The sequence below is a fragment of the Salvelinus namaycush genome, chromosome 41, assembly GCF_016432855.1.
Source record: "Salvelinus namaycush isolate Seneca chromosome 41, SaNama_1.0, whole genome shotgun sequence".
NCBI classification, from domain to species: domain Eukaryota; kingdom Metazoa; phylum Chordata; class Actinopteri; order Salmoniformes; family Salmonidae; genus Salvelinus; species Salvelinus namaycush.
Genome location: NC_052347.1, coordinates 21,655,744 through 21,677,590, shown reverse-complemented (window position 1 = coordinate 21,677,590; position 21,847 = coordinate 21,655,744). Strand labels below are relative to the sequence as shown.

Here is a 21,847-nt window from a genome sequence, read left to right as displayed (position 1 = left end):
CCAAAACTCCATCCCATCAACATTTCTCACTATCATAATTTTCACAATTTGAGTATTAGTGTCTTCGGCTATTTCAGCTACACCCGTTACTGACAGGAGTATAAGATCTAGCAGACAACCATGCGATCTCCATAGACAAACATTGGCAGTAAAATGGCCTTACTGAAGAGCTCAGTTCGTCAGATTTCTGCCCTGCTAGAGCTGCCCCGGTCAACTGTAATGCTGTTATTGTGAAGTGGAAACGTCAAGGAGCAACAACGGCTCCACAAGCTCAAAGAACTAGACCGCCGAGTGGTGAAAATCCTCTGTCCTCGGTTGCAACACTCACTACCGAGTTCCAAACGTCAGCACAATAACTGTTCGTCGGGAGCTTCAGGAAGTAGGTTTCTGTGGCCGAGCAGCCAAGCCTAAGATCATCATGCGCAATGCCAAGCGCCGGCTAGAGTGATGTAAAGCTCGCTGCCATTGGACTCTGAAGCAGTAGAAACGCGTCAGTCCGACGGCCAAATCTGGGTTTGGTGGATGCTAGGAGAACGCTACCTGCCCTAATGCATAGTGCCAACTGTAAAGTTTGGTGGAGATGGAATAATGGTCTGGGGCTGTTTTTCATGGTTCGGGCTAGGTCCCTTAGTTCCAGTGAAGGGAAAACTTAACTCTACATACAATGACATTCTCGAAGATTCCATGCCTCCAACATTGTGGCAACAGTTAGGGGAAGGCCCTTTCCTGTTTCAGCATGACAATGTCCCCATGCATAAAGCGAGGTCCATACAGAAATGGTTTGTCGAGATCGTGTGGAAGAAGAATTTGACTAGCCTACACAGAGCCCTGACCTCAACCCCATCGAACACCTTTGGGATGAACTGGGCCTTTAACAGAGCCCTGACCTCAACCCCATCAAACACCTTTGGGATGAACTGGGCCTTTAACAGAGCCCTGACCTCAACCCCATCGAACACCTTTGGGATGAACTGGGCCTTTAACATGGCCCAACTGAATGAATTCCTGGTTTTAAAATATGATTTATAAGTTCATGTCTATGAATTACACAAAAGTAAGCCCAACTGAAGAATAGGTAATGGTGCAAACCACTTAAGTCCAAGCCCTCAACCAAAAATAAACAACTTGTCAGTAGTTGAAGTTTCTGTATTATTTGTTATAAATAATCTTTAATCTAAAAAAGATGAATAAGAATGATGATTTTGTGCTTCAAGAAACCTTTACAGAACAAGAAAGGCTTAAAAAACAGAGTATAATCTCCTGAAACTGTCAAAAACAACTTGACCCTGGGATTCTGGGAAAATGACACTATCCCAGTGACATCACTTGATTGGCAGATTCCATCCACATCACTTCCTCCCAGGTGGGCATCAAACATCCACTAACGTTGGCACCTTGAGTCAGTACACACATTTGGGCCAGGATTCAATCTGATCGCGGATTTAGACAATGCACCATTTGAACGTAATTTCCGATTGAGCCGACATATGCAGCGTTTACCGCTAATGTGGTCTCTTCAAAAGCGGGAACATTGTCTTGTAGAATCAGATTGAATCCCGGCCTTTCAAAAGGGTGATGTTAAATATGTGACCATGTCACTTACTCAAACATAGTCAACAAACATTGCGCAGACACACACACACACACACCTGAAAAAGAGATGATGCATCCTTGGTGTAACAACAGTCCTGTGAAACAGAACAGATATATAGACATACACAAACATGATGACCCAAGCAAAGCAGTAATGGCTGTATAAATGAAAGTGTTTATAATGCTTCACAAGTGCTACATAACTACAGCATAAAAGAGATGAGAAAACTGTCCGTTATGCTTTTTTTCCCATGTCAATTATCTGTTCTCATGACCCCTGACAATGTTGACTCAATGAGACATGTCACTTCATGTTAACAAATATTGCTTTCCATTAAATCATATGATTGGTAGAACATGAGAGTAGAATTACTGTATTAAAAAATGGCCACTTTTACAGTAGTCATTCCTACCATACAGACATAAACAGTATTTAGATGGCATTAAATACCATCTCTTTATATCATCTGTTGATAATATGTTACACCAACATAGCAATAGTGTGAAAGAAATACATGTGTGCATTCATAACTATTAGATTTTCCAGATTGATGGTAAGATCCTCATGATACTATAAAAATACATTTCAGTTCAACTTATAAACAGCACTGAGCCTGAATGTGCAGTTCCTCTACAGTGTAAACATACAGTACACACAGTTATATGTATTTTTGGCCAAATTCTTATCTCCCAACAAAAAGGACCATGGCATAAAAGGACCATCACTTAACAAAAGGAAAACGAGAGAGGAATGACAATACTACAGCTTTGAGAACCAGGGAAAAGGGTGTTTGGGGTTATTGTTAGTGTCCGTGTGACGTGTGTGTACGTGTGCTTCTAGTCAGCCCAGTTCCATATCAGTTCTCCATAGGCAGTGCCAGGCCCCCAGGCTTTGTGGGGTCTGGGTTGCAGAAAACCTAAACCCCCTCGAAATAATGCCCTAGGCCCTGATAGAGAGGAGAAGTTGTTTGTTGCACAGGACCCGAGGTGCCTCAGCCCCGGGCACTGTGAGTCAGTGAGAGGGGGCCCTACATAGAACCTCCTCTCAGCTACGTGGAAGGCAACCCACGTTGATCAGCAGCATCTTACAGGTTAGGGGGTTTGGGTGGGGATTGAAGAGGAGGAATGAGAGAGGTGACGATTAGAGAAGTGACTCTGCCAACATATGATTGTCCTCCTGTGGTGGTGCAGGGGGTGCTAGGAGTGAGGGATGATCAGGTTCAAGGTTAAAGGTCAGAGGGTTTTAGCTGCCTGGCAGGATGGGGTCAGAAACGTGCCTCTGAATCTCCTGCCCCTCTGTGGAGATCTCCAGGTTGTCAGGGAGGGAGGGGAAACGCAGGCTGCCACACAGCAGTCCAGAGGGCCCCAGGGTTTGGCAGGAGACATGGGGGGGGCTGAGGCCCATGGAGGACCCTGGAAGGGGCTCTGTCTCAGGGGACATGGACATGGTGTCATCAGAGGCCACCGTGAGGTGGATCCCACTGGACAGGGAGTCCTTGGACTTGTGCTTGTCTGAGTCCGGGCTCTGCAAAGGAAAAAAACGGGTAGAGAGGTGAAGCACAAAAGCGATTCAGTAACTCGGTATACTGTACAACCTTTAATACCAATACCTCACTCTCACTCATTTTATCAACCCACTGTTTCACAATATCATATAGCTCTTCGAGGACAGAGCATTGTAGCAAGCAAAAACTGATATATACTGTACTATCTGTACACCATACCAGTACCCACCTGCAGCGGCGAAGGCATGCTGTCAATCTTGATTGGGGGCATGGAGGGGGCAGTGTGGATGATAGGGGCTGCTGTGCTGTACAGGCTGGGCAACACAGTGCTGTAGGCCGGGGGCACTGGGGTTATCTGCCTTTGGAGCAGTTGCAGGATCACGTGGATGTCTGCAGTCATCCGAGTCTCCAGTCTGGGCATGGCCAAGGATGGAGGCAGGGTGGGAGAGGAAAGACCATAGATGAATAAAGTCAATAATTTCTTCCTCTGTGATCTCTCTCAATAATTTCTTGGTCTTCATGATTTATTTAGGCTTCTTCTCCAATTATTATCTTCCTTTACCTCTCCTCTCCTCTCCTCTCATCTCCTCTCCTCTCCTCTCCTCTCCTCTCCTCTCCTCTCCTCTCCTCTCCTCTCCTCTCCTCTCCTCTCCTCTCAATTCCATTCTAAAGATCCTCTTTGCTGTGCCCTCGTCACTTTTCCTCTCCTTTCCTGTCATCCCTTTTCCCCTCCTCTTCTCTCCTCTCCTCACTTTTCCTCTCCTCTTCTCTCATCTCCTCACTTTTCCCCTCCTCTTCTCTCCTCTCCTCACTTTTCCTCTCCTCTTCTCTCCTCTCCTCTATACCTGTGGAGCTGGGACTGTAGCAGCTCCACTCTGGACTCCAGTTCATTGGACCTGTCCTCTGCACAGGGAGGAGAGTGGTAGGTGCCCCTGACTGAGGAGCAGCGACGCTGGGGATCTGACAACTGACTGGTCCTCCGGTCAGGCCAATACCCATACACCCCTGGGCCTGGCATGTTGATGGGGGCTGCAGCTGGGATGTAGAGAAAGAGCAGAGATGCCTGTGGGAATGCTTTGATGCAGGTTATAACATAGTACAGTCCACTGATCTTAGTTAGTTCATGCCTAATACTGTGTATCTATATCTCAGTCTCTCTTTACCTGTGTATTGGTGACTTCCTTGGTCCAGGGGTGGCCCCATGCTGGCTGAGGGTCCGCTGGGAGGCAGCAGGCTGACCACAGCAGGGGGGTAGTCATCGGTGTCGTCCACAGAGGGGTACAGCTCTGCTATGCTATGTCCCAGGGGCTTCATCTCATCATCACTGGACTGGTAGTAGGCGCTGGCGCTGCTACACATGCCCTCCCAGTGGGAGCTTGTGTCCGGGCCGCTGTGGTTCCCCAAAGGACACGACTGGTCTGGAAATGAGTCCTCACGGTCCATGCCATCTACACACAACCATGACAGGTACAATGATCACCACAACTTTAGACATATCATTGATAGTAACACGACTTTAACTTTTAACAATGTATAAGAAACCCATGAGGACATAATGAGCAGAACCACACACACTCACCAGGCCGGTTTCTCGTGCGTCGTGGCCGCGGCCGTCGGTATCCACATTCAGAGTCCTCACTGGGAGGTGCCTGGTTCATTCTATCTACCTAATACACATCAGCTTCAGTAACTCAACAAAAAACAACTCACACTTTACAACACATTACACACACATCATCAATCATCAACTTTATACACACTAAATATTCAAGAAGTAATGCTTTTGCATTAGTTTGCCTAACTAAAATTCATTGACCTTGTGCTAAGCTCTTATTATGACGAAGGGCTGGTTTCCCAGACACAGACTAAGACTAGTCCTGGGCTAAAAAGCACTTTCAAAGGAGATTCTCCATTGAGAATGATTTTTAGTCCAAGACTACACAGTCTGTGTCCAGGAAACCGGCCCAACATGAACAGTACCTACTAGTGGTTGGAAGGTGCTCTCTGTCTCCCCCTGATGGTACTCACATCTCGGAGGTTGAAGGTGATCTCCAGGTTGGTCCAGAAGCAGTCGGAGAAGTCTGGGTACATGTCCAGCACCTCCAGCAGGTCCTCCCTCAGGATCCTATGGAGGTCACAGTAGGTCAAAGCCCTGACGTCTGCACTGGACTTCCCTGGACGCCCAAAAAGATAGATGGGTTCCCCGAAGATATCATTCTGACCTACGGAGAGAACGAGAGAGAGAGAGAGAGAATGGAGAGATGAGAGGTTGAAAGGTGTGACACAGGTGAAGAGGAAAAGGAGGTGAATAGAAGGACAATGGAGAAAGCAATGTTTGAACAAAAAAATTATTGGACAACATAAGCATTAAAAACACTCATAAACTCACTCACATACACCACCAGGGGGAGTGAAAGCCTCCGTCTACAAGACTACCCTGACAGATAATTTCTTCTGGATTATTTCTAGATTTTTCAGAGAGTAAAACAATAACACTAATGCTCTACATTATTCCAGTTAGGCCTGACTTTGTGTCCACTTAAATGCAGAGGGGAGACGAATCAAAGCGAGACAGGCTAGCATAGACAGAGTGGGTGTCACGCCCTGACCTTAGTATTCTTTGTTTTCTTTATTATTTTGGTTAGGTCAGGGTGTGAAGAGGGTGGTATGTATGTTTTTGGCTTGTCTAGGGTTTTTTGCATGTCTAGGTGTGTGTGTCTAGTCTAGACATATGTAGGTCTATGGTGGCCTAGATTGGTTCCCAATCAGAGGCAGCTGTTTATCGTTGTCTCTGATTGGGGATTTAGGTTGCCATTTTCCAGTTTGGTTTGTGGGTTATTGTCTTTGTGAAGTTGCATGTATGCACTCTTTGTTTATAGCAGTCATGTTCATTTTGTTATTAGTGGTCTTAGTGTTTATTTGTCGTTCATTAAAAGTATGTATTCACATCACGCTGCGCTTTGGTCTCCTCACTACAACGATCGTGACAGTGGGTCTGAGCAATCGGGTGATCGGTAATCAATGACACTGTGGAATGGAAGTGGAGCCGTGCCCAAACACCTCTGGCTAAACAGCACACCACAGCAGTGTGTGTGTGTGTGTGTGTGTGTGTGTGTGTGTGTGTGTGTGTGTGTGTGTGTGTGTGTGTGTGTGTGTGTGTGTGTGAGTGTGAGAGAGAGAGAGAGAATGCACTAAACCACATAAGCTTGAAAGGGAAGAACCAGGGGAAGGAGAGCCTACCCAGTAACCACCACCACCACCCTTCAGCCTACCCAGTAACCACCACCACCCTTCAGTCTACCCAGTAACCACCACCACCCTTCAGTCTACCCAGTAACCACCACCACACTTCAGTCTACCCAGTAACCACCACCACCCTTCAGTCTACCCAGTAACCAACATCACCCTTCAGTCTACCCAGTAACCACCACCACCCTTCAGCCTACCCAGTAACCACCACCACCCTTCAGCCTACCCAGTAACCACCACCCTTCAGCCTACCCAGTAACCACCCCCACCCTTCAGTCTACCCAGTAACCACCACCACCCTTCAGTCTACCCAGTAACCACCACCACCCTTCAGTCTACCCAGTAACCACCACCACCCTTCAGCCTACCCAGTAACCACCACCACCCTTCAGCCTACCCAGTAACCACCCCCACCCTTCAGCCTACCCAGTAACCACCACCACCCTTCAGCCTACCCAGTAACCACCACCACCCTTCAGTCTACCCAGTAACCACCACCACCCTTCAGCCTACCCAGTAACCACCACCACCCTTCAGTCTACCCAGTAACCACCACCACCCTTCAGCCTACCCAGTAACCACCGCCACCCTTCAGCCTACCCAGTAACCACCGCCACCCTTCAGCCTACCCAGTAACCACCACCACCCTTCAGCCTACCTAGTAACCAACATCACCCTTCAGTCTACCCAGTAACCACCACCACCCTTCAGTCTACCCAGTAACTACCACCACCCTTCAGCCTACCCAGTAACCACCACCACCCTTCAGCCTACCCAGTAACCACCACCACCCTTCAGCCTACCCAGTAACCACCACCACCCTTCAGCCTACCCAGTAACCAACATCACCCTTCAGTCTACCCAGTAACCACCACCACCCTTCAGCCTACCCAGTAACCACCACCAACCTTCAGCCTACCCAGTAACCACCACCACCCTTCAGCCTACCCAGTAACCACCACCACCCTTCAGCCTACCCAGTAACCACCACCACCCTTCAGCCTACCCAGTAACCACCACCACCCTTCAGCCTACCCAGTAACCACCACCACCCTTCAGTCTACCCAGTAACCACCACCACCACCCTTCAGTCTACCCAGTAACCACCACCACCCTTCAGTCTACCCAGTAACCACCACCACCATCCAGCCTACCCAGTAACCACCACCACCATCCAGTCTACCCAGTAACCACCACCACCCTTCAGCCTACCCAGTAACCACCACCACCCTTCAGCCTACCCAGTAACCACCACCACCCTTCAGTCTACCCAGTAACCACCACCACCCTTCAGCCTACCCAGTAACCACCACCACCATCCAGTCTACCCAGTAACCACCACCACCCTTCAGCCTACCCAGTAACCACCACCACCCTTCAGTCTACCCAGTAACCACCACCACCCTTCAGCCCACCAAGTATGGCCACCACCACCCTTCAGTCTACCCAGTAACCACCACCACCCTTCAGCCTACCCAGTAACCACCACCACCCTTCGGCCTACCAAGTATGGCCACCACCACCCTTCAGTCTACCCAGTAACCACCACCACCCTCAGCCTACCCAGTAACCACCACCACCCATTAGCCTACCAAGTATGGCCACCACCACCCTTCAGCCTACCCAGTAACCACCACCACCCTTCAGCCTACCCAGTAACCACCACCACCCTTCAGCCTACCCAGTAACCACCACCACCCTTCAGTCTACCCAGTAACCACCACCACCCTTCAGTCTACCCAGTAACCACCACCACCCTTCAGTCTACCCAGTAACCACCACCACCCTTCAGCCTACCCAGTAACCACCACCACCCTTCAGTCTACCCAGTAACCACCACCACCCTTCAGTCTACCCAGTAACCACCACCACCCTTCAGCCTACCCAGTAATCACCACCACCTTTCAGCCTACCCAGTAACCACCACCACCCTTCAGCCTACCCAGTAACCACCACCACCCTTCAGCCTCCCCAGTAACCACCACCACCATCCAGTCTACCCAGTAACCACCACCACCCTTCAGTCTACCCAGTAACCACCACCACCATCCAGCCTACCCAGTAACCACCACCACCATCCAGTCTACCCAGTAACCACCACCACCCTTCAGCCTACCCAGTAACCACCACCACCCTTCAGCCTACCCAGTAACCACCACCACCCTTCAGTCTACCCAGTAACCACCACCACCCTTCAGCCTACCCAGTAACCACCACCACCACCATCCAGTCTACCCAGTAACCACCACCACCCTTCAGCCTACCCAGTAACCACCACCACCCTTCAGTCTACCCAGTAACCACCACCACCCTTCAGCCCACCAAGTATGGCCACCACCACCCTTCAGTCTACCCAGTAACCACCACCACCCTTCAGCCTACCCAGTAAACACCAACACCCTTCAGCCTACCCAGTAAACACCACCACACTTCAGCCTACCAAGTAACCACCACCACCCTCAGCCTACCCAGTAACCACCACCACCCATTAGCCTACCAAGTATGGCCACCACCACCCTTCAGCCTACCCAGTAACCACCACCACCCTTCAGTCTACCCAGTATGGCCACCACCACCCTTCAGCCTACCCAGTAACCACCACCACCCTTCAGTCTACCCAGTAACCACCACCACCCTTCAGCCTACCCAGTAACCACCACCACCCTTCAGCCTACTCAGTAACCACCACCACCCTTCAGCCTATCCAGTATGGCCACCACCACCCTTCATCCTACCTAGTAACCACCACCACCCTCAGCCTACCCAGTAACCACCACCACCTTCAGTCTACCCAGTAACCACCACCACCCTCAACCTACCCAGTAACCACCACCACCCATTAGCCTACCAAGTATGGCCACCACCACCCTTCAGCCTACCCAGTAACCACCACCACCCTTCGGCCTACCAAGTATGGCCACCACCACCCTTCAGTCTACCCAGTAACCACCACCACCCTCAGCCTACCCAGTAACCACCACCACCCATTAGCCTACCAAGTATGGCCACCACCACCCTTCAGCCTACCCAGTAACCACCACCACCCTTCAGCCTACCAAGTATGGCCACCACCACCCTTCAGCCTACCCAGTAACCACCACTACCCTTCAGTCTACCCAGTAACCACCACCACCCTTCAGCCTACCCAGTAACTACCACCACCCTTCAGCCTACTCAGTAACCACCACCACCCTTCAGCCTATCCAGTATGGCCACCACCACCCTTCATCCTACCTAGTAACCACCACCACCCTCAGCCTACCCAGTAACCACCACCACCCTTCAGCCTACCCAGTAACCACCACCACCCTTCAGTCTACCCAGTAACCACCACCACCCTTCAGCCTACCCAGTAACCACCACCACCCTTCAGTCTACCCAGTAACCACCACCACCCTTCAGTCTACCCAGTAGCCACCACCACCCTTCAGTCTACCCAGTAACCACCACCACCCTTCAGTCTACCCAGTAACCACCACCACCCGTCAGCCTACCCAGTAATCACCACCACCCTTCAGCCTACCCAGTAACCACCACCACCCTTCAGCCTACCCAGTATGGCCACCACCACATCGTCTCTCAGAATCTCTATGGACCCTCTAGAGATGAAGTAGAGAGCTGAGAGGACATCTCCCATGTGGACCAGGGTGTCGCCCGGAGGGGCGTGGGTGGTCTTAAACCTCATGGCCAGCGCCCGCAGACAGCCGTTACTGGCCCCCTTGAAGGCCCTGCAGTTCTGGAGCAGGCAGCGGTTCAGGTGGAGGCAGATATCAGCCTGCAGACACTCAGGGAAACCCTTCAGCACCTAGATAAATGGGAGAGGGAGAAAGAGAGAAGAGAGAGAGAGAGAGACAGAGAGAGACAGAGAGAGAGACAGAGAGAGAGAGACAGACAGAGAGAGAGAGACAGAGAGAGAGACAGAGAGAGAGAGAGACAGACAGAGAGAGACAGAAAGAGAGAGAGACAGAAAGAGAGAGAGAGAGAGACAGACAGAGAGAGACAGAGAGAGAGAGAGAGAGAGAGAGACAGAGAGAGAGACAGAGAGAGACAGACAGAGAGACAGACAGAGAGAGAGAGAGAGACAGACAGAGAGAGACAGAGAGAGAGAGAGCGAGTGGGGGGAGAGCTGTTTCAGTTGATGCTCACTATTGACAAGGGGACACATGCACAAACACAGTGTCTATGTGATCAACTCTGTTCAGATTGAATTGACAGGTGTGCTCTCTGCTACGTCATGTTCCTGTGGTGTTAGAGGGCTAATGCTTTTCTCTTCTCTGCAACCAGCAGGACACTATCTATCTACTAACACAAAGGATATGACGCACATCATTTCCATTGTTAGGTCTCCCTGTCTGAGCACCTAATGGCGGCAAAACTCAGGTGGCAAGTAGGGAATATGTGTTTTTCGTGTGAATATGAACGTGTGTGTTTTTCGCGTGCGTATGGATGTGTGTGTGTTTGGCTGTATATGAATGTGTGTTTGAGAGTGACTCACAGCGTTCATGTCGATGCCATTGGTATAGGACCAGGCATGTTGGAAGTACTCCTCCAGTCTCTGGCGTAGTCCCTCTGGGATCTGGTGGAAGCGGATGAACTCTTTGACACGCAGCATCTGGGTGTGGTAACGGGCCGTGCCGGAGTACAGCCTCTGGATGATAGCCGACACGTTACCAAAGATACTGGCATACATCAGAGCTACAGGAGACGACAGAGAGACATGTCAGTGACATCCACCTAAAATGATCGGTGGTACTACACTTAAAGTAATGCAGCAATGCATATGAACACTCTGGACACACAGGCACACTACAGACACAGACACACTGGTGACATACTCAGACACACTGGTGACATACTCAGACACACTGGTGACATACTCAGACACACTGGTGACGTACTCAGACACACTGGTGACGTACTCACAGCCGATTAGCATGATGCAGATGGAGAAGATCTTCTCAGGGTTGGTGTTGGGGGAAACGTTGCCGAAGCCCACACTGGTCAAGCTGCTGAAGGTAAAGTAAAGCGCTGTGACGTATTTATCCTTGGTGGAGGGGCCGGAGGCAGGGTCTGTGTCGTTGTATGGTTTACCAATCTGTTCAGCCAGGTTGTCCAGCCAGCCGATCTTCATGCCTCCGATGCGGGCCGAGTTGGTGCGCTCCGCGTTGCCGATGGCGTACCAGATACAGGCCAGCCAATGGGCGATGAGGGCAAAGGTGCACATGAGGAGGAAGAGAACGGCGGCGCCGTACTCTGAGTAGCGGTCCAGCTTCCGCGCCACACGCACCAATCGCAGCAGCCGAGCAGTCTTCAGCAAGCCAATCAGAGTGGTCGTCTGGGGCTGAGAGGAGAGAGGTTCAATGTACAAACAAAGCAATTAGTGTAAAAGAACAAGAAGATTTATGAGAGATTCTTTGATGAATTGGTACACTGACCAACACTGCAAAAAAAGGACCAATACTACACATAGATTAAAATGATCCACCTTCTCCATCCATCTCACCTCATCAGAGCCAGAGCGGAATATGAGCAAGTCAAAGGGGATGGCTGCCACTATATCAATGAGGAACCAGCCTTTGAAGTAGTGCTGGGCGATGCGCCCCGGGTGGCTGACCACCTCGTCATTGTGATTGACATATGTGGTCCGGAAGTTGATGAGAATGTCCACGATAAACATGACGTCCACCACCAGATCCACCACGTTGAGGGGGTTGCAGGTGTAGCCACAGGAGCGCCGGAGCTCGTCCTCCACCTCGTTGAGCAGGAAGGCAGCGGAGTAGGGGGTGAAGACGGCCGTGTAGATGACCAGCAGGAGGATGACCCAGTCCCACACCGCCTTGAAGGGGCTGTAGTGGAGGATGGTCCACTTGTGGATGCGAGGCGCCTGGAGCTTGTACTCTGGCAGGACATCAGCCCCTAGGGACAGTACCTAGAAGGGGAGAGGGCAGAGACGGTCAGAGAGTCCTGCTGAATCTAGATTAATCATGGGCAGTAAAAGTGAAACAGAATTGAAACGGAATATCGTCACAATGGCCCCTCACCACCCTGCTGAAAAGGCCTTGATTAGAACCCCAATAATATGAGATGATAAGCCAAACAGCCTAAGCAAAATGGAAAGCTGTATAAGAAATGGGAAAGAGAGTGAGTCATGTCAGAGAATTGTGCCGAGAAACCCGAGGGACGTGGGTTCAGGGAACCAGAGCAGAAGACAGTTCAGAAGAGAGGAGCAGAACAGGACCTGCTATTGTCTTTGTTGTGCCCTTTGGGGGAAGGGGAAGGGGAGCAACTGTGTTCTGTCTAACTACCTACTGTGTCTGACACCGCGGGCCTCCAACCCACACGTCTATCACCTCAGTACAACTAGAACAGCAGCAGCAAAAAAACACAACAACCCTCCATTAGCTGTTCAAGCACTGTCACAAATCAATCACAGTTAATGTGTAGTCCAGAGTGAGTGACAAAGAGGGAGTAGTGTGTGTGTGTGTGTGTGTGTGTGTGTGTGTGTGTGTGTGTGTGTGTGTGTGTGTGTGTGTGTGTGTGTGTGTGTGTGTGTGTGTGTGTGTGTGTGTGTGTGTGTGTGTGTGTGTGTGTGTGTGTGTGTGTGTGTGTGTGTGTGTGCGTGTGTGATACAATGCAATGAGTGCAAATGTTCACACAAACATCCCTCAGTCTCACAGCTAGCCAGTCATGTTGTCATGAAGACAATTATGTCCTGGAGTATAAACAATATCTGTCTCGAAGGACTCAACACAAACACTGTAGAAGCCAACGCACAGCTTTTCACAAGACAAATATCTACATGGTTGACAGGGGTCTGATTTCTGAGTGTTCAACGCAGTCAGTACAGCCAAATAGGAACCAAATCAACTATAATAACCAGTATGTAAATCATAGGTGCAAATTCAAATACAGAGAGGACCTTAGTGATAGTGTTCTCATAGTGACTGCACAGACCATAATATTACCTAAAAATGTATATTTTCCTCACACACCATCATCGAAACCACAGTATCTGAATCGACAACAATAAGCCAAGAGATCACACTCACATAGACCATTTCAATCAGTCTGACCCTAGTGCTCCTACTAACCGGTACAACGATGAGAGCCTCCATATCCAGGAGCTCCAGTTTATTCTGGTCCCGACCACAGCAGCAGCAGGAGGAGGAGGAGCACGACACCCTGGTCCCCCTCAAATTCCCCAGCAGCCCACCCTGTCTCCCCCGGAACATATAGGTCCTCCCCTGCTCCATCCTAGCCCGCTATGTCCAGCACAATGCTCCAGATCAGCTACCCAGTGGCCCAGTGCCTATGTGCCCAGCTCTAACAGACCACTGCTGGGGAATGGACCCTCTCTGGCTGCCTGGCTGTCTGTACCCTTCTCCCCCACCCCACCCCACTCACTGGCCTTTTAAAAGACCCTGCTGCATCTCACCTGCCACACCATGTGACCCCTTCACTGTCCCTCGGCCAATGGCAGAGCAGGGTAAGTGCCCTAATTTACAAGCAAATCGACAGGGATTGTTGCAAAGAGCTGGGTGATTTTGGTTCATTTTCACTAACAACTTTTGTGAGTGCTTGTGTAGGAGGGCAGTATTGGTCAAAACTTTCTGTGTGCTTAACGTAGAGGCTGTATGGATGACCAGGGATGATCTCTTGATAAGTGTGTGAATTAGACCATTTTCCTGTCCTGCTAACCATTCAAAATGTAATGAGTACTTTTGGGTGTCAGGGAAAATGTATGGAGTAAAAAGTACATAATTTTATTCCGGAAAATAAAAGTAAAAGATGTCAAAAATATAAATAGTAAAGTAAAGTACAGATACCCCAAGAAACTACTTAAGTAGTACTTTCAAGTATTTTTACAGCTCTGGACATAGGCAGACCATGGTGCACAATGTGCTCTCTGATATCACCCATATGGGCTCCGAATGGTGCAGCGGTCTAAGGCCCTGCATCTCAGTGCAAAGAGAAGTCTCTACAACATGTTCTGCAGGCTAGGCTGGTGGAACCTCCACAGTCAACATGTTCTGCAGGCTAGACTGGTGGAACCTCCACAGTCAACATGTTCTGCAGGCTAGGCTGGTGGAACCTCCACAGTCAACATGTTCTGCAGGCTAGACTGGTGGAACCACCACAGTCAACATGTTCTGCAGGCTAGACTGGTGGAACCACCACATTCAACATGTTCTGCAGGCTAGGCTGGTGGAACCTCCACAGTCAACATGTTCTGCAGGGTAGGCTGGTGGAACCTCCACAGTCAACATGTTCTGCAGGCTAGTCTGGTGGAACCTCCACAGTCAACATGTTCTGCAGGCTAGTCTGGTGGAACCTCAACAGTCAACATGTTCTGCAGGCTAGTCTGGTGGAACATCCACTGGCTCATCCTACTTTGCATGTATAGTTTGCATAACTATGAACATAGCCATGGTGACAGAATAATCTGTAATAACACACAGCGTTACCATGGTGCCCTTGCTGCCAACCCTCTCCAATGTCCCTACTTAGCTGGATCACAAAATACAGGTACATTAAATGCGGCATGTTCAGTGCTACAAGGTTTTTGCCCTACTAAATAACCTGAGAGTACAAGGTGAAAGCTTCCTATGACAATTTCCATCTCTTTCCAGAACATCTGACCTCTCTCAACCCTCACAGCTTTGATTCTTAAATGGAAAAGATGTTCAGACTCAAAGTAAGAGAACAAACCTGTCCCCACATACAGTCAGTCCTAGAGGTGATAAAATGACACCACATGGTTAGCCTCCTATCGATTCCCATCCAGACTACACACTGCCCACTTACCGCTCTATGACCCAACTCTCACCCAGTACAGGGGGTGCTGCTCCAGTAGTCAGTAAACTAATCTAATACAGGGAATAGTAGGACTGAGCTTTAATTAAATGGATAGTTCAGTTAATGCATTTCTTACCCTGAATAAACAATTTGAAACAACAAACTGAAACGATTGACTGAAGACTGAGGATGTCAAAATGCACTGCAGAACCTCTCATAGCAGAGCATTTAAAGTACTGTACAGATGTAGGATCTTAATTTTAGCCAGTTCGATACAGCAGGAAAATAACGCAGCAACAGGAAATGTGAATTATTATGTGGATTATAATTAATGGCATTTCAAAGTGGAAATTATAAACTTCAGAAGCATTTTTAAACCTCAAATACACAACACGTTTTACATTTTCTGCATTGCAGGAAAGTTCTCCTGCAACAGGGTGATCAAATGAAGATTCTACACCTGCAGTACTGTTTGCTACATACCGTATGAAAGGAGACCTGACTGCTGGGGGCTACATAGGGCTCAGGACCTTAGGCCTTCTTGCTATCAATGTTTGTGGCTAAATGAGGGTTGTGATTCCACGTGTCACTGTGCTCTTTCTCTGACAACTGCGCTCTCGTACCAACGATCAGGATTCTCCCCCTGAGGACTGAATTTAACATCTAACATGATGAACCTGTGGGAGCAAGCTGAGCGATTGGCAGTGTGAGTGTGTGTGTGTTACCCAGATTCACTCATCTGGGTAATTTCAGATTATTGACATCATTTCCAGTCCTGTTTCATAATGACAGCCTGAATAAGATCCATGCCGTCTGCACCACAATGTTTTACCCAAACCACTCAGGGCTTATAACAGTTAACAGTCCTTATTGGAAAATACAATGACATCTGACATAGAATACAACAAATATATTTTTTAAGATTAAAAACAAACACTAGCTATTTGCATAAAGAGCACCTAACTATGTTAATACTTCAGTAACAATCCAGTCTGAAATTAAAAACCTCTGACACTAGTTTTGTTTCATACACTAAAACAAACACCTCTAAGGTACTGTGAACTGTTCTCTTGAAATTAGAATAATCATTTTCAGAACAAAATGAAATTTGATTCATGCTAATCAAATGAACATTCCAAATTCCAGATACCAACAAGTACCCTGGAGCCCACAAAACATCAACATAATTATCACCTATGAAAACAAAGTGGGCGACAAGTGACACAAGACAAATTATGACGACAACAAGATGACATCAGCACTAACAACATCCGTCACAGTCCCTGCCTCACTGTCAATACGGAGGATGGAGCTAGGTAGCCTGCTACGAACCACCAGATGACCATGAGGGTAAGAGGAGAGGCAGAAAAGGACAGGAGTGAGACAGGAAGAGAAAGAAAGAAGAGAATAGGGAGTGAGAGAGTAGAGTTGGAGTACTCACAGGTTGGAGTTTCTGTTTCAGGCTCATGTTGAGGAGTGTGGCTGGAAGAGAGGGCGGGAGAAAATTGAGAGAGGGGAACGTTTGTAAACACCGCCCTCCCTCTCCCTCTCCCTCTGCACCCGGCAGCCCAGCCCTCACAGTTGGAGCCCCAAGGCAACACTGCTGCTAATACAGTATGCACAACACACACACACACACACACACACACACACACAGACTCCCACACACACTCACACTCACATACAAACACATATATACAGTACACTCAGACACAAACTGAGACACACACACAAACTGAGACACACATGCACACAAACCTATAGCTAACACAAACAAATACAGTATACGCAGAATCATGAAGCATGTTTTAATTTAGAAAAACTTAAACAATATCCGTAGGGAACGTCTGGAGCAGTGGAGGCTGCTGAGGGGAGGACGGCTCATAACAATGGCTGGAACGGAGTGAATGGAATGGTATTCAACCATGTGTTTGATGTATTTGATACCATTCCATCAATCCCACTCCAGCCATTAGCATGAGCCCATCCTACCCAATTAAGGTGCCCCCAACCTCCTGTTGTCTGGAGTTATTTTAGTAAGAATTGTTCTGCCCTACAGACTTAGTCAGAGAGTAGGGGGAGATGTAGGGTCTGTCTCTCTCACTGACTGTCATTCACCATCTGTCCCTCTTCTACGGACCACTGATTGTACAGTCAATCACATAATGTGCTTAATCTTATGCAGACTAATCAATACCAGCAAAGATCAATGACAGGGATTATTTCCCTCTTTTTGTAAGGCGCAAATCGAAATTCAATTATAAAAGAGGGGATTACCAAGAAGCTCAGTTGCGTAACGAGACGTAACCCAGGCAAAATCCTACTTGTATTCTGAACTCATAATAGATAAGGTAACTGCCATGTTGACTGCTTTTTCAGACCATTTATTTTGACCAATGGATAGTTGTTTAGTAGTTAGCCACCGTAATGTGCTCTTGCAGTGATAACGATCTGTTTGACCTAAAAACGGACCATTATGTCATGGTGGAGATTTTCCTTGTTCAGAACATTGTAGCTCTTCAAACGATACAGGGATACGGTAAGAACAACATGTAGAGAGAATGGACTGGAGGTGGAGAAAAGGAGAAAGGGAAGGGGAGAACCAGAGAGATAGAGGAGAGAAGATGGAAGATAATGACTGACACCTTGTAGACACCAACAAACATAAAGGAGATAGTGGAGGACAGACAGACAGACAGACAGACAGACAGACAGACAGACAGACAGACAGACAGACAGACAGACAGACAGACAGACAGACAGACAGACAGACAGACAGACAGACAGACACACAAATGAGCGAGAGAGACCTCTGCTGCCCTCTACTTCCATTAGTACCAGAGGCCAAGGTCATCGTCAGTGTCAGGACGCGCAGAGGGCCGCTCGATACCCCCCTGCCTCCCAACGCCTCCCCTTCCAGCATCACCAGAGGGCCGCTCGATACCCCCCTGCCTCCCAACGCCTCCCCTTCCAGCATCACCAGAGGGCCGCTCGATACCCCCCTGCCTCCCAACGCCTCCCCTTCCAGCATCACCAGAGGGCCGCTCGATACCCCCCTGCCTCCCAATGCCTCCCCTTCCAGCATCACCAGAGCATAGGGCTGTTACGGTGACCGTATTACCGTCACACCGGCAGTCACGAGTCATATGACCGCAGTCAAATTCCATGTGACTGTAGTCACGGTAACTAGGCTTCTCAAAGCTCTGATGCTGCTGATGGTCATTAGCAGCCTACCAAACTTGCTAACTGCCTGGTACTGAGCCTGTCCCTCTAATCACTCTGACATCAATGCAAATGTTATCAAAAATAAAATAAAACATTTCATGAGAGCCCATGAGCTCATGTTGAGCAACATTTCTATAGGCTATGCAATTGCGTGAGAAAACAGAGTTTTGATGGCCTCTATTAAAAATAGGAGGATCCCATCAGCTTTTTATAGGCTAGGCCTACTATATTTATATATCAACTTTCCTAATATTAAGCACACTGCTTCGCTTTACAACAGGAGTATAGTCGACCTGGCTGGCATGAAAAGGAACCACGGGAAAAGTGTTTTCCATTCGCTATTTAAGTGCATAGATTACATGTATTTTCCCCCCTGCCCCTGTTCCAAGACAGGTGCATGATAATGGTCCATTCTAAATCAAAACAAATTTCACACATATGCTATTTAGTATATGTAAAGACAAGATTAAATCAAGAATAGTCTGATGGGTGACAAATCTGACCATAACTCTATCCTCCTGATTCCTGCTTACAAGCAAAAAATAAAGCAGGAAGTACCAGTGACTCACTCAATACGGAAGTGGTCAGAGGACGCAGATGCTAATAAGAAATCCCTCTATGCCCACCGACGAACCATCAAACAGGCAAAGCGTCAATACAGGACTAAGATTGAATCATACTATACCGGCTCCGACGCTCATCGGATGTGGCAGGGCTTGCAAACTATTACGGACTACAAAGGGAAGCACAGCCGCGAGCCCAGTGACACAAGCCTACCAGACAAGCTAAATAACTTCTATGCTCGCATCGAGGCAAGCAACACTGAAGCATACATGAAAGCATCAGGTGCTCTGGATGACTGTGTGATCACGTTCTCCGTAGCCGATGTGAGTAAGACCTTTAAACATGTCAACATTCACAAGGCCACAGGGCCAGACGGATTACCAGGACGTGTACTCAGAGCATGCACTGACCTATTGGCAAGTGTCTTCACTGACATTTTCAACCTGTCCCTGACCGAGTCTGTAATGCCAACATGTTTCAAGCAGACCACCATAGATCGTGTACCCAAGAACACCAAGGTAACCTGCCTAAATGACTACCGATCTGTAGCACTCACGTCTGTAGCCATGAAGTGCTTTGAAATGCTGGTCATGGCTCACATCAACACCATTATCCCAGAAACCCTAGACCCACTCCAATTTGCATAGCGCCCCAACAGATCCACAGATGATGCAATCTCTATTGTACTCCACACTGCCCTTTCCCACCTGGACAAAAGGAACACCTACGTGAGAATGCTATTCATTGACTACAGCTCAGCGTTCAACATCATAGTACCCTCAAAGCTCATCAATAAGCTAAGGACCCTGGGACTAAGCACCTCCCTCTGCAACTGGATCCTGGACTTCCTGACGGGTCGCCCCCAGGTGGTAAGGGTAGGTAACAACACATCACTCTCAGGGGTGCATGCTCAGTCCCCTCCTGTACTCCCTGTTCACCCATGACTGCATGGCCAAGCACGACTCCTACACCATCATTAAGTTTGCTGACGACACAATGGTAGGCCTGATCACTGACAATGATGAGACAGCCTATAGGGAGGAGGTCTGAGTCCTGGCAGTGTGGTGCCAGGATAACAACCTCTCCCTCAATGTGATCAAGACAAAGGAGATGATTGTGGACCACAAAAAAACAGAGGACCGAGCACTGGTATGGTAACTGCTCGGCCTCCAACCGCAAGGCACTACAGAGGGTAGTGCGTACAGCCCAGTACATCACTGTGATGTACTGGTGTGATGACATGTGGGTGTGAGAAGTTCTTCTGCTGGCACAGATGTCACACTATGGAAGGTGGGATCTTTCTTTCACACATACAAACTGTCTTTTCCCCATTCTCCCTCTTTCATATACATGCAGAGAGACAAGAGCATATAGTACAGTAGTGATGCTAAATAACATCTCCATACATGTAGCCAACAAAATGTTCATACAGGAAATAATATCCTCTTACACACTACATGACGAAAAGTATGTGGACACCTGCTCGTCGAACATCTCATCTCATTCCAAAATCATGGGCATTAATATGGAGTTGGTCCCCCCTTTGCTGCCTAAACTGCCTCCAGTCTTCTGGGAAGGCTTTCCACTAGATGTTTGAACATTGCTGCGGGGACTTGCTTCCATTCAGCCACAAGAGCAATAGGGAGGTCGGGCACTGATGTTGGGCTATTAGGCCTGGCTCGCAGTCACCTTTCCAATTCATCCCAAAGGTGTTTGATGGGGTTACATTGGGGCAGGTAGCGTTCTCCTGGCATCCACCAAATCCAGATGTATCCGTCTGACTGATAGATAGTGAAGTGTGATGCATCACTCCAGAGAACGCGTTTCTACTGCTCCAGAGTCCAATGGCGGCAAGCTTTACACCACTCCAGCTGACACTTGGCACTGCGCATGGTGATCGGGCCAGTACAGTACGGTAAGTGGCAACTCCTAAGTGGCAACAGTGAATCTTTATATTTCCGTAAGTGACCCCAGTGGAAATCGAACCCACAACTCTGGTCTTGTTAGTGCCATGCTCTTATGAACTGAGCCACATACAGGACCACTACAATACATAAGTACAATACAATACTGTAAAATACAATACATATTACTGTAACGGAATTCGTCCTCCTCATCTGACGAGGAGTAAGAAATGTTAGACCAATGCGCAGCGTGGTAAGTGTTCATGATGAATCTTTAATAGAACAAACCGAACACTGAAATACAAAACAATAAAATGAACGAACGAAAACCGAAACAGTTCCGTGTGGAACACACAGACACGGAAGACAACCACCCACAAGACACAACAGAAAACAGCCTACCTAAATATGGTTCCCAATCAGAGACAATGACTAACACCTGCCTCTGATTGAGAACCATATCAGGCCAAACGAAAAACCAAACATAGAAACACAAACATAAATAACCCACCCAACTCACACCCTGACCATACTAAAACAAAGAAAATACAAAAGAACTAAGGTCAGAACGTGACAGTACCCCCCCCCCCCCCCCCCAAGGTGCGGACTTCGGCCGCAAAACCTGAACCTATAGGGGAGGGTCTGGGTGGGCATCTGTCCGCGGTGGCGGCTCTGGCGCTGAACGTGGACCCCACTCCACCATAGTCTTAGTCCGTTTCAGTAGCGTCTTTAGAGCAGCGACCTTCGCCGCCGACCTAGGACTGGCAACCCTACTAAAGGGCCCCACTGGACTGAGAGGCAGCTCCGGACTGAGGGGCAGCTCCGGACTGAGGGGCAGCTCCGGACTGAGGGGCAGTTTCGGACTGAGGGGCAGCTCCGGACTGAAGGGCAGCTCCGGACTGAAGGGCAGCTCCGGACTGAAAGGCAGCTCCGGACAGAAGGGCGGCTCTGGCTGCTCCTGACTGGCGGGCGGCTCTGGCAGCTCCTGACTGGCGGGCGGCTCTGGCAGCT

General features: G+C 48.8%; 1 protein-coding gene across 1 annotated transcript in view; it reads right to left on the bottom strand.

Annotated features, from left to right (window-relative positions):
- Positions 1-1,211: 1,211 nt before the first annotated feature.
- The window catches only part of LOC120034298 (potassium voltage-gated channel subfamily H member 6-like), a 38,495-nt gene continuing 17,859 nt past the window's right edge, over positions 1,212-21,847 (bottom strand). Inside the window, exons 7-16 of the mRNA XM_038980802.1 lie at positions 11,851-12,276; positions 11,271-11,688; positions 10,843-11,042; positions 9,900-10,152; positions 5,127-5,320; positions 4,678-4,765; positions 4,262-4,546; positions 3,944-4,133; positions 3,328-3,511; positions 1,212-3,118 (exon numbers count right to left, since the gene is read on the bottom strand). Coding sequence (XP_038836730.1) covers positions 2,837-3,118; positions 3,328-3,511; positions 3,944-4,133; positions 4,262-4,546; positions 4,678-4,765; positions 5,127-5,320; positions 9,900-10,152; positions 10,843-11,042; positions 11,271-11,688; positions 11,851-12,276 — 2,520 coding nt within the window. The 3' untranslated portion in view covers positions 1,212-2,836. The remainder of the gene's footprint in view (positions 3,119-3,327; positions 3,512-3,943; positions 4,134-4,261; positions 4,547-4,677; positions 4,766-5,126; positions 5,321-9,899; positions 10,153-10,842; positions 11,043-11,270; positions 11,689-11,850; positions 12,277-21,847) is intronic.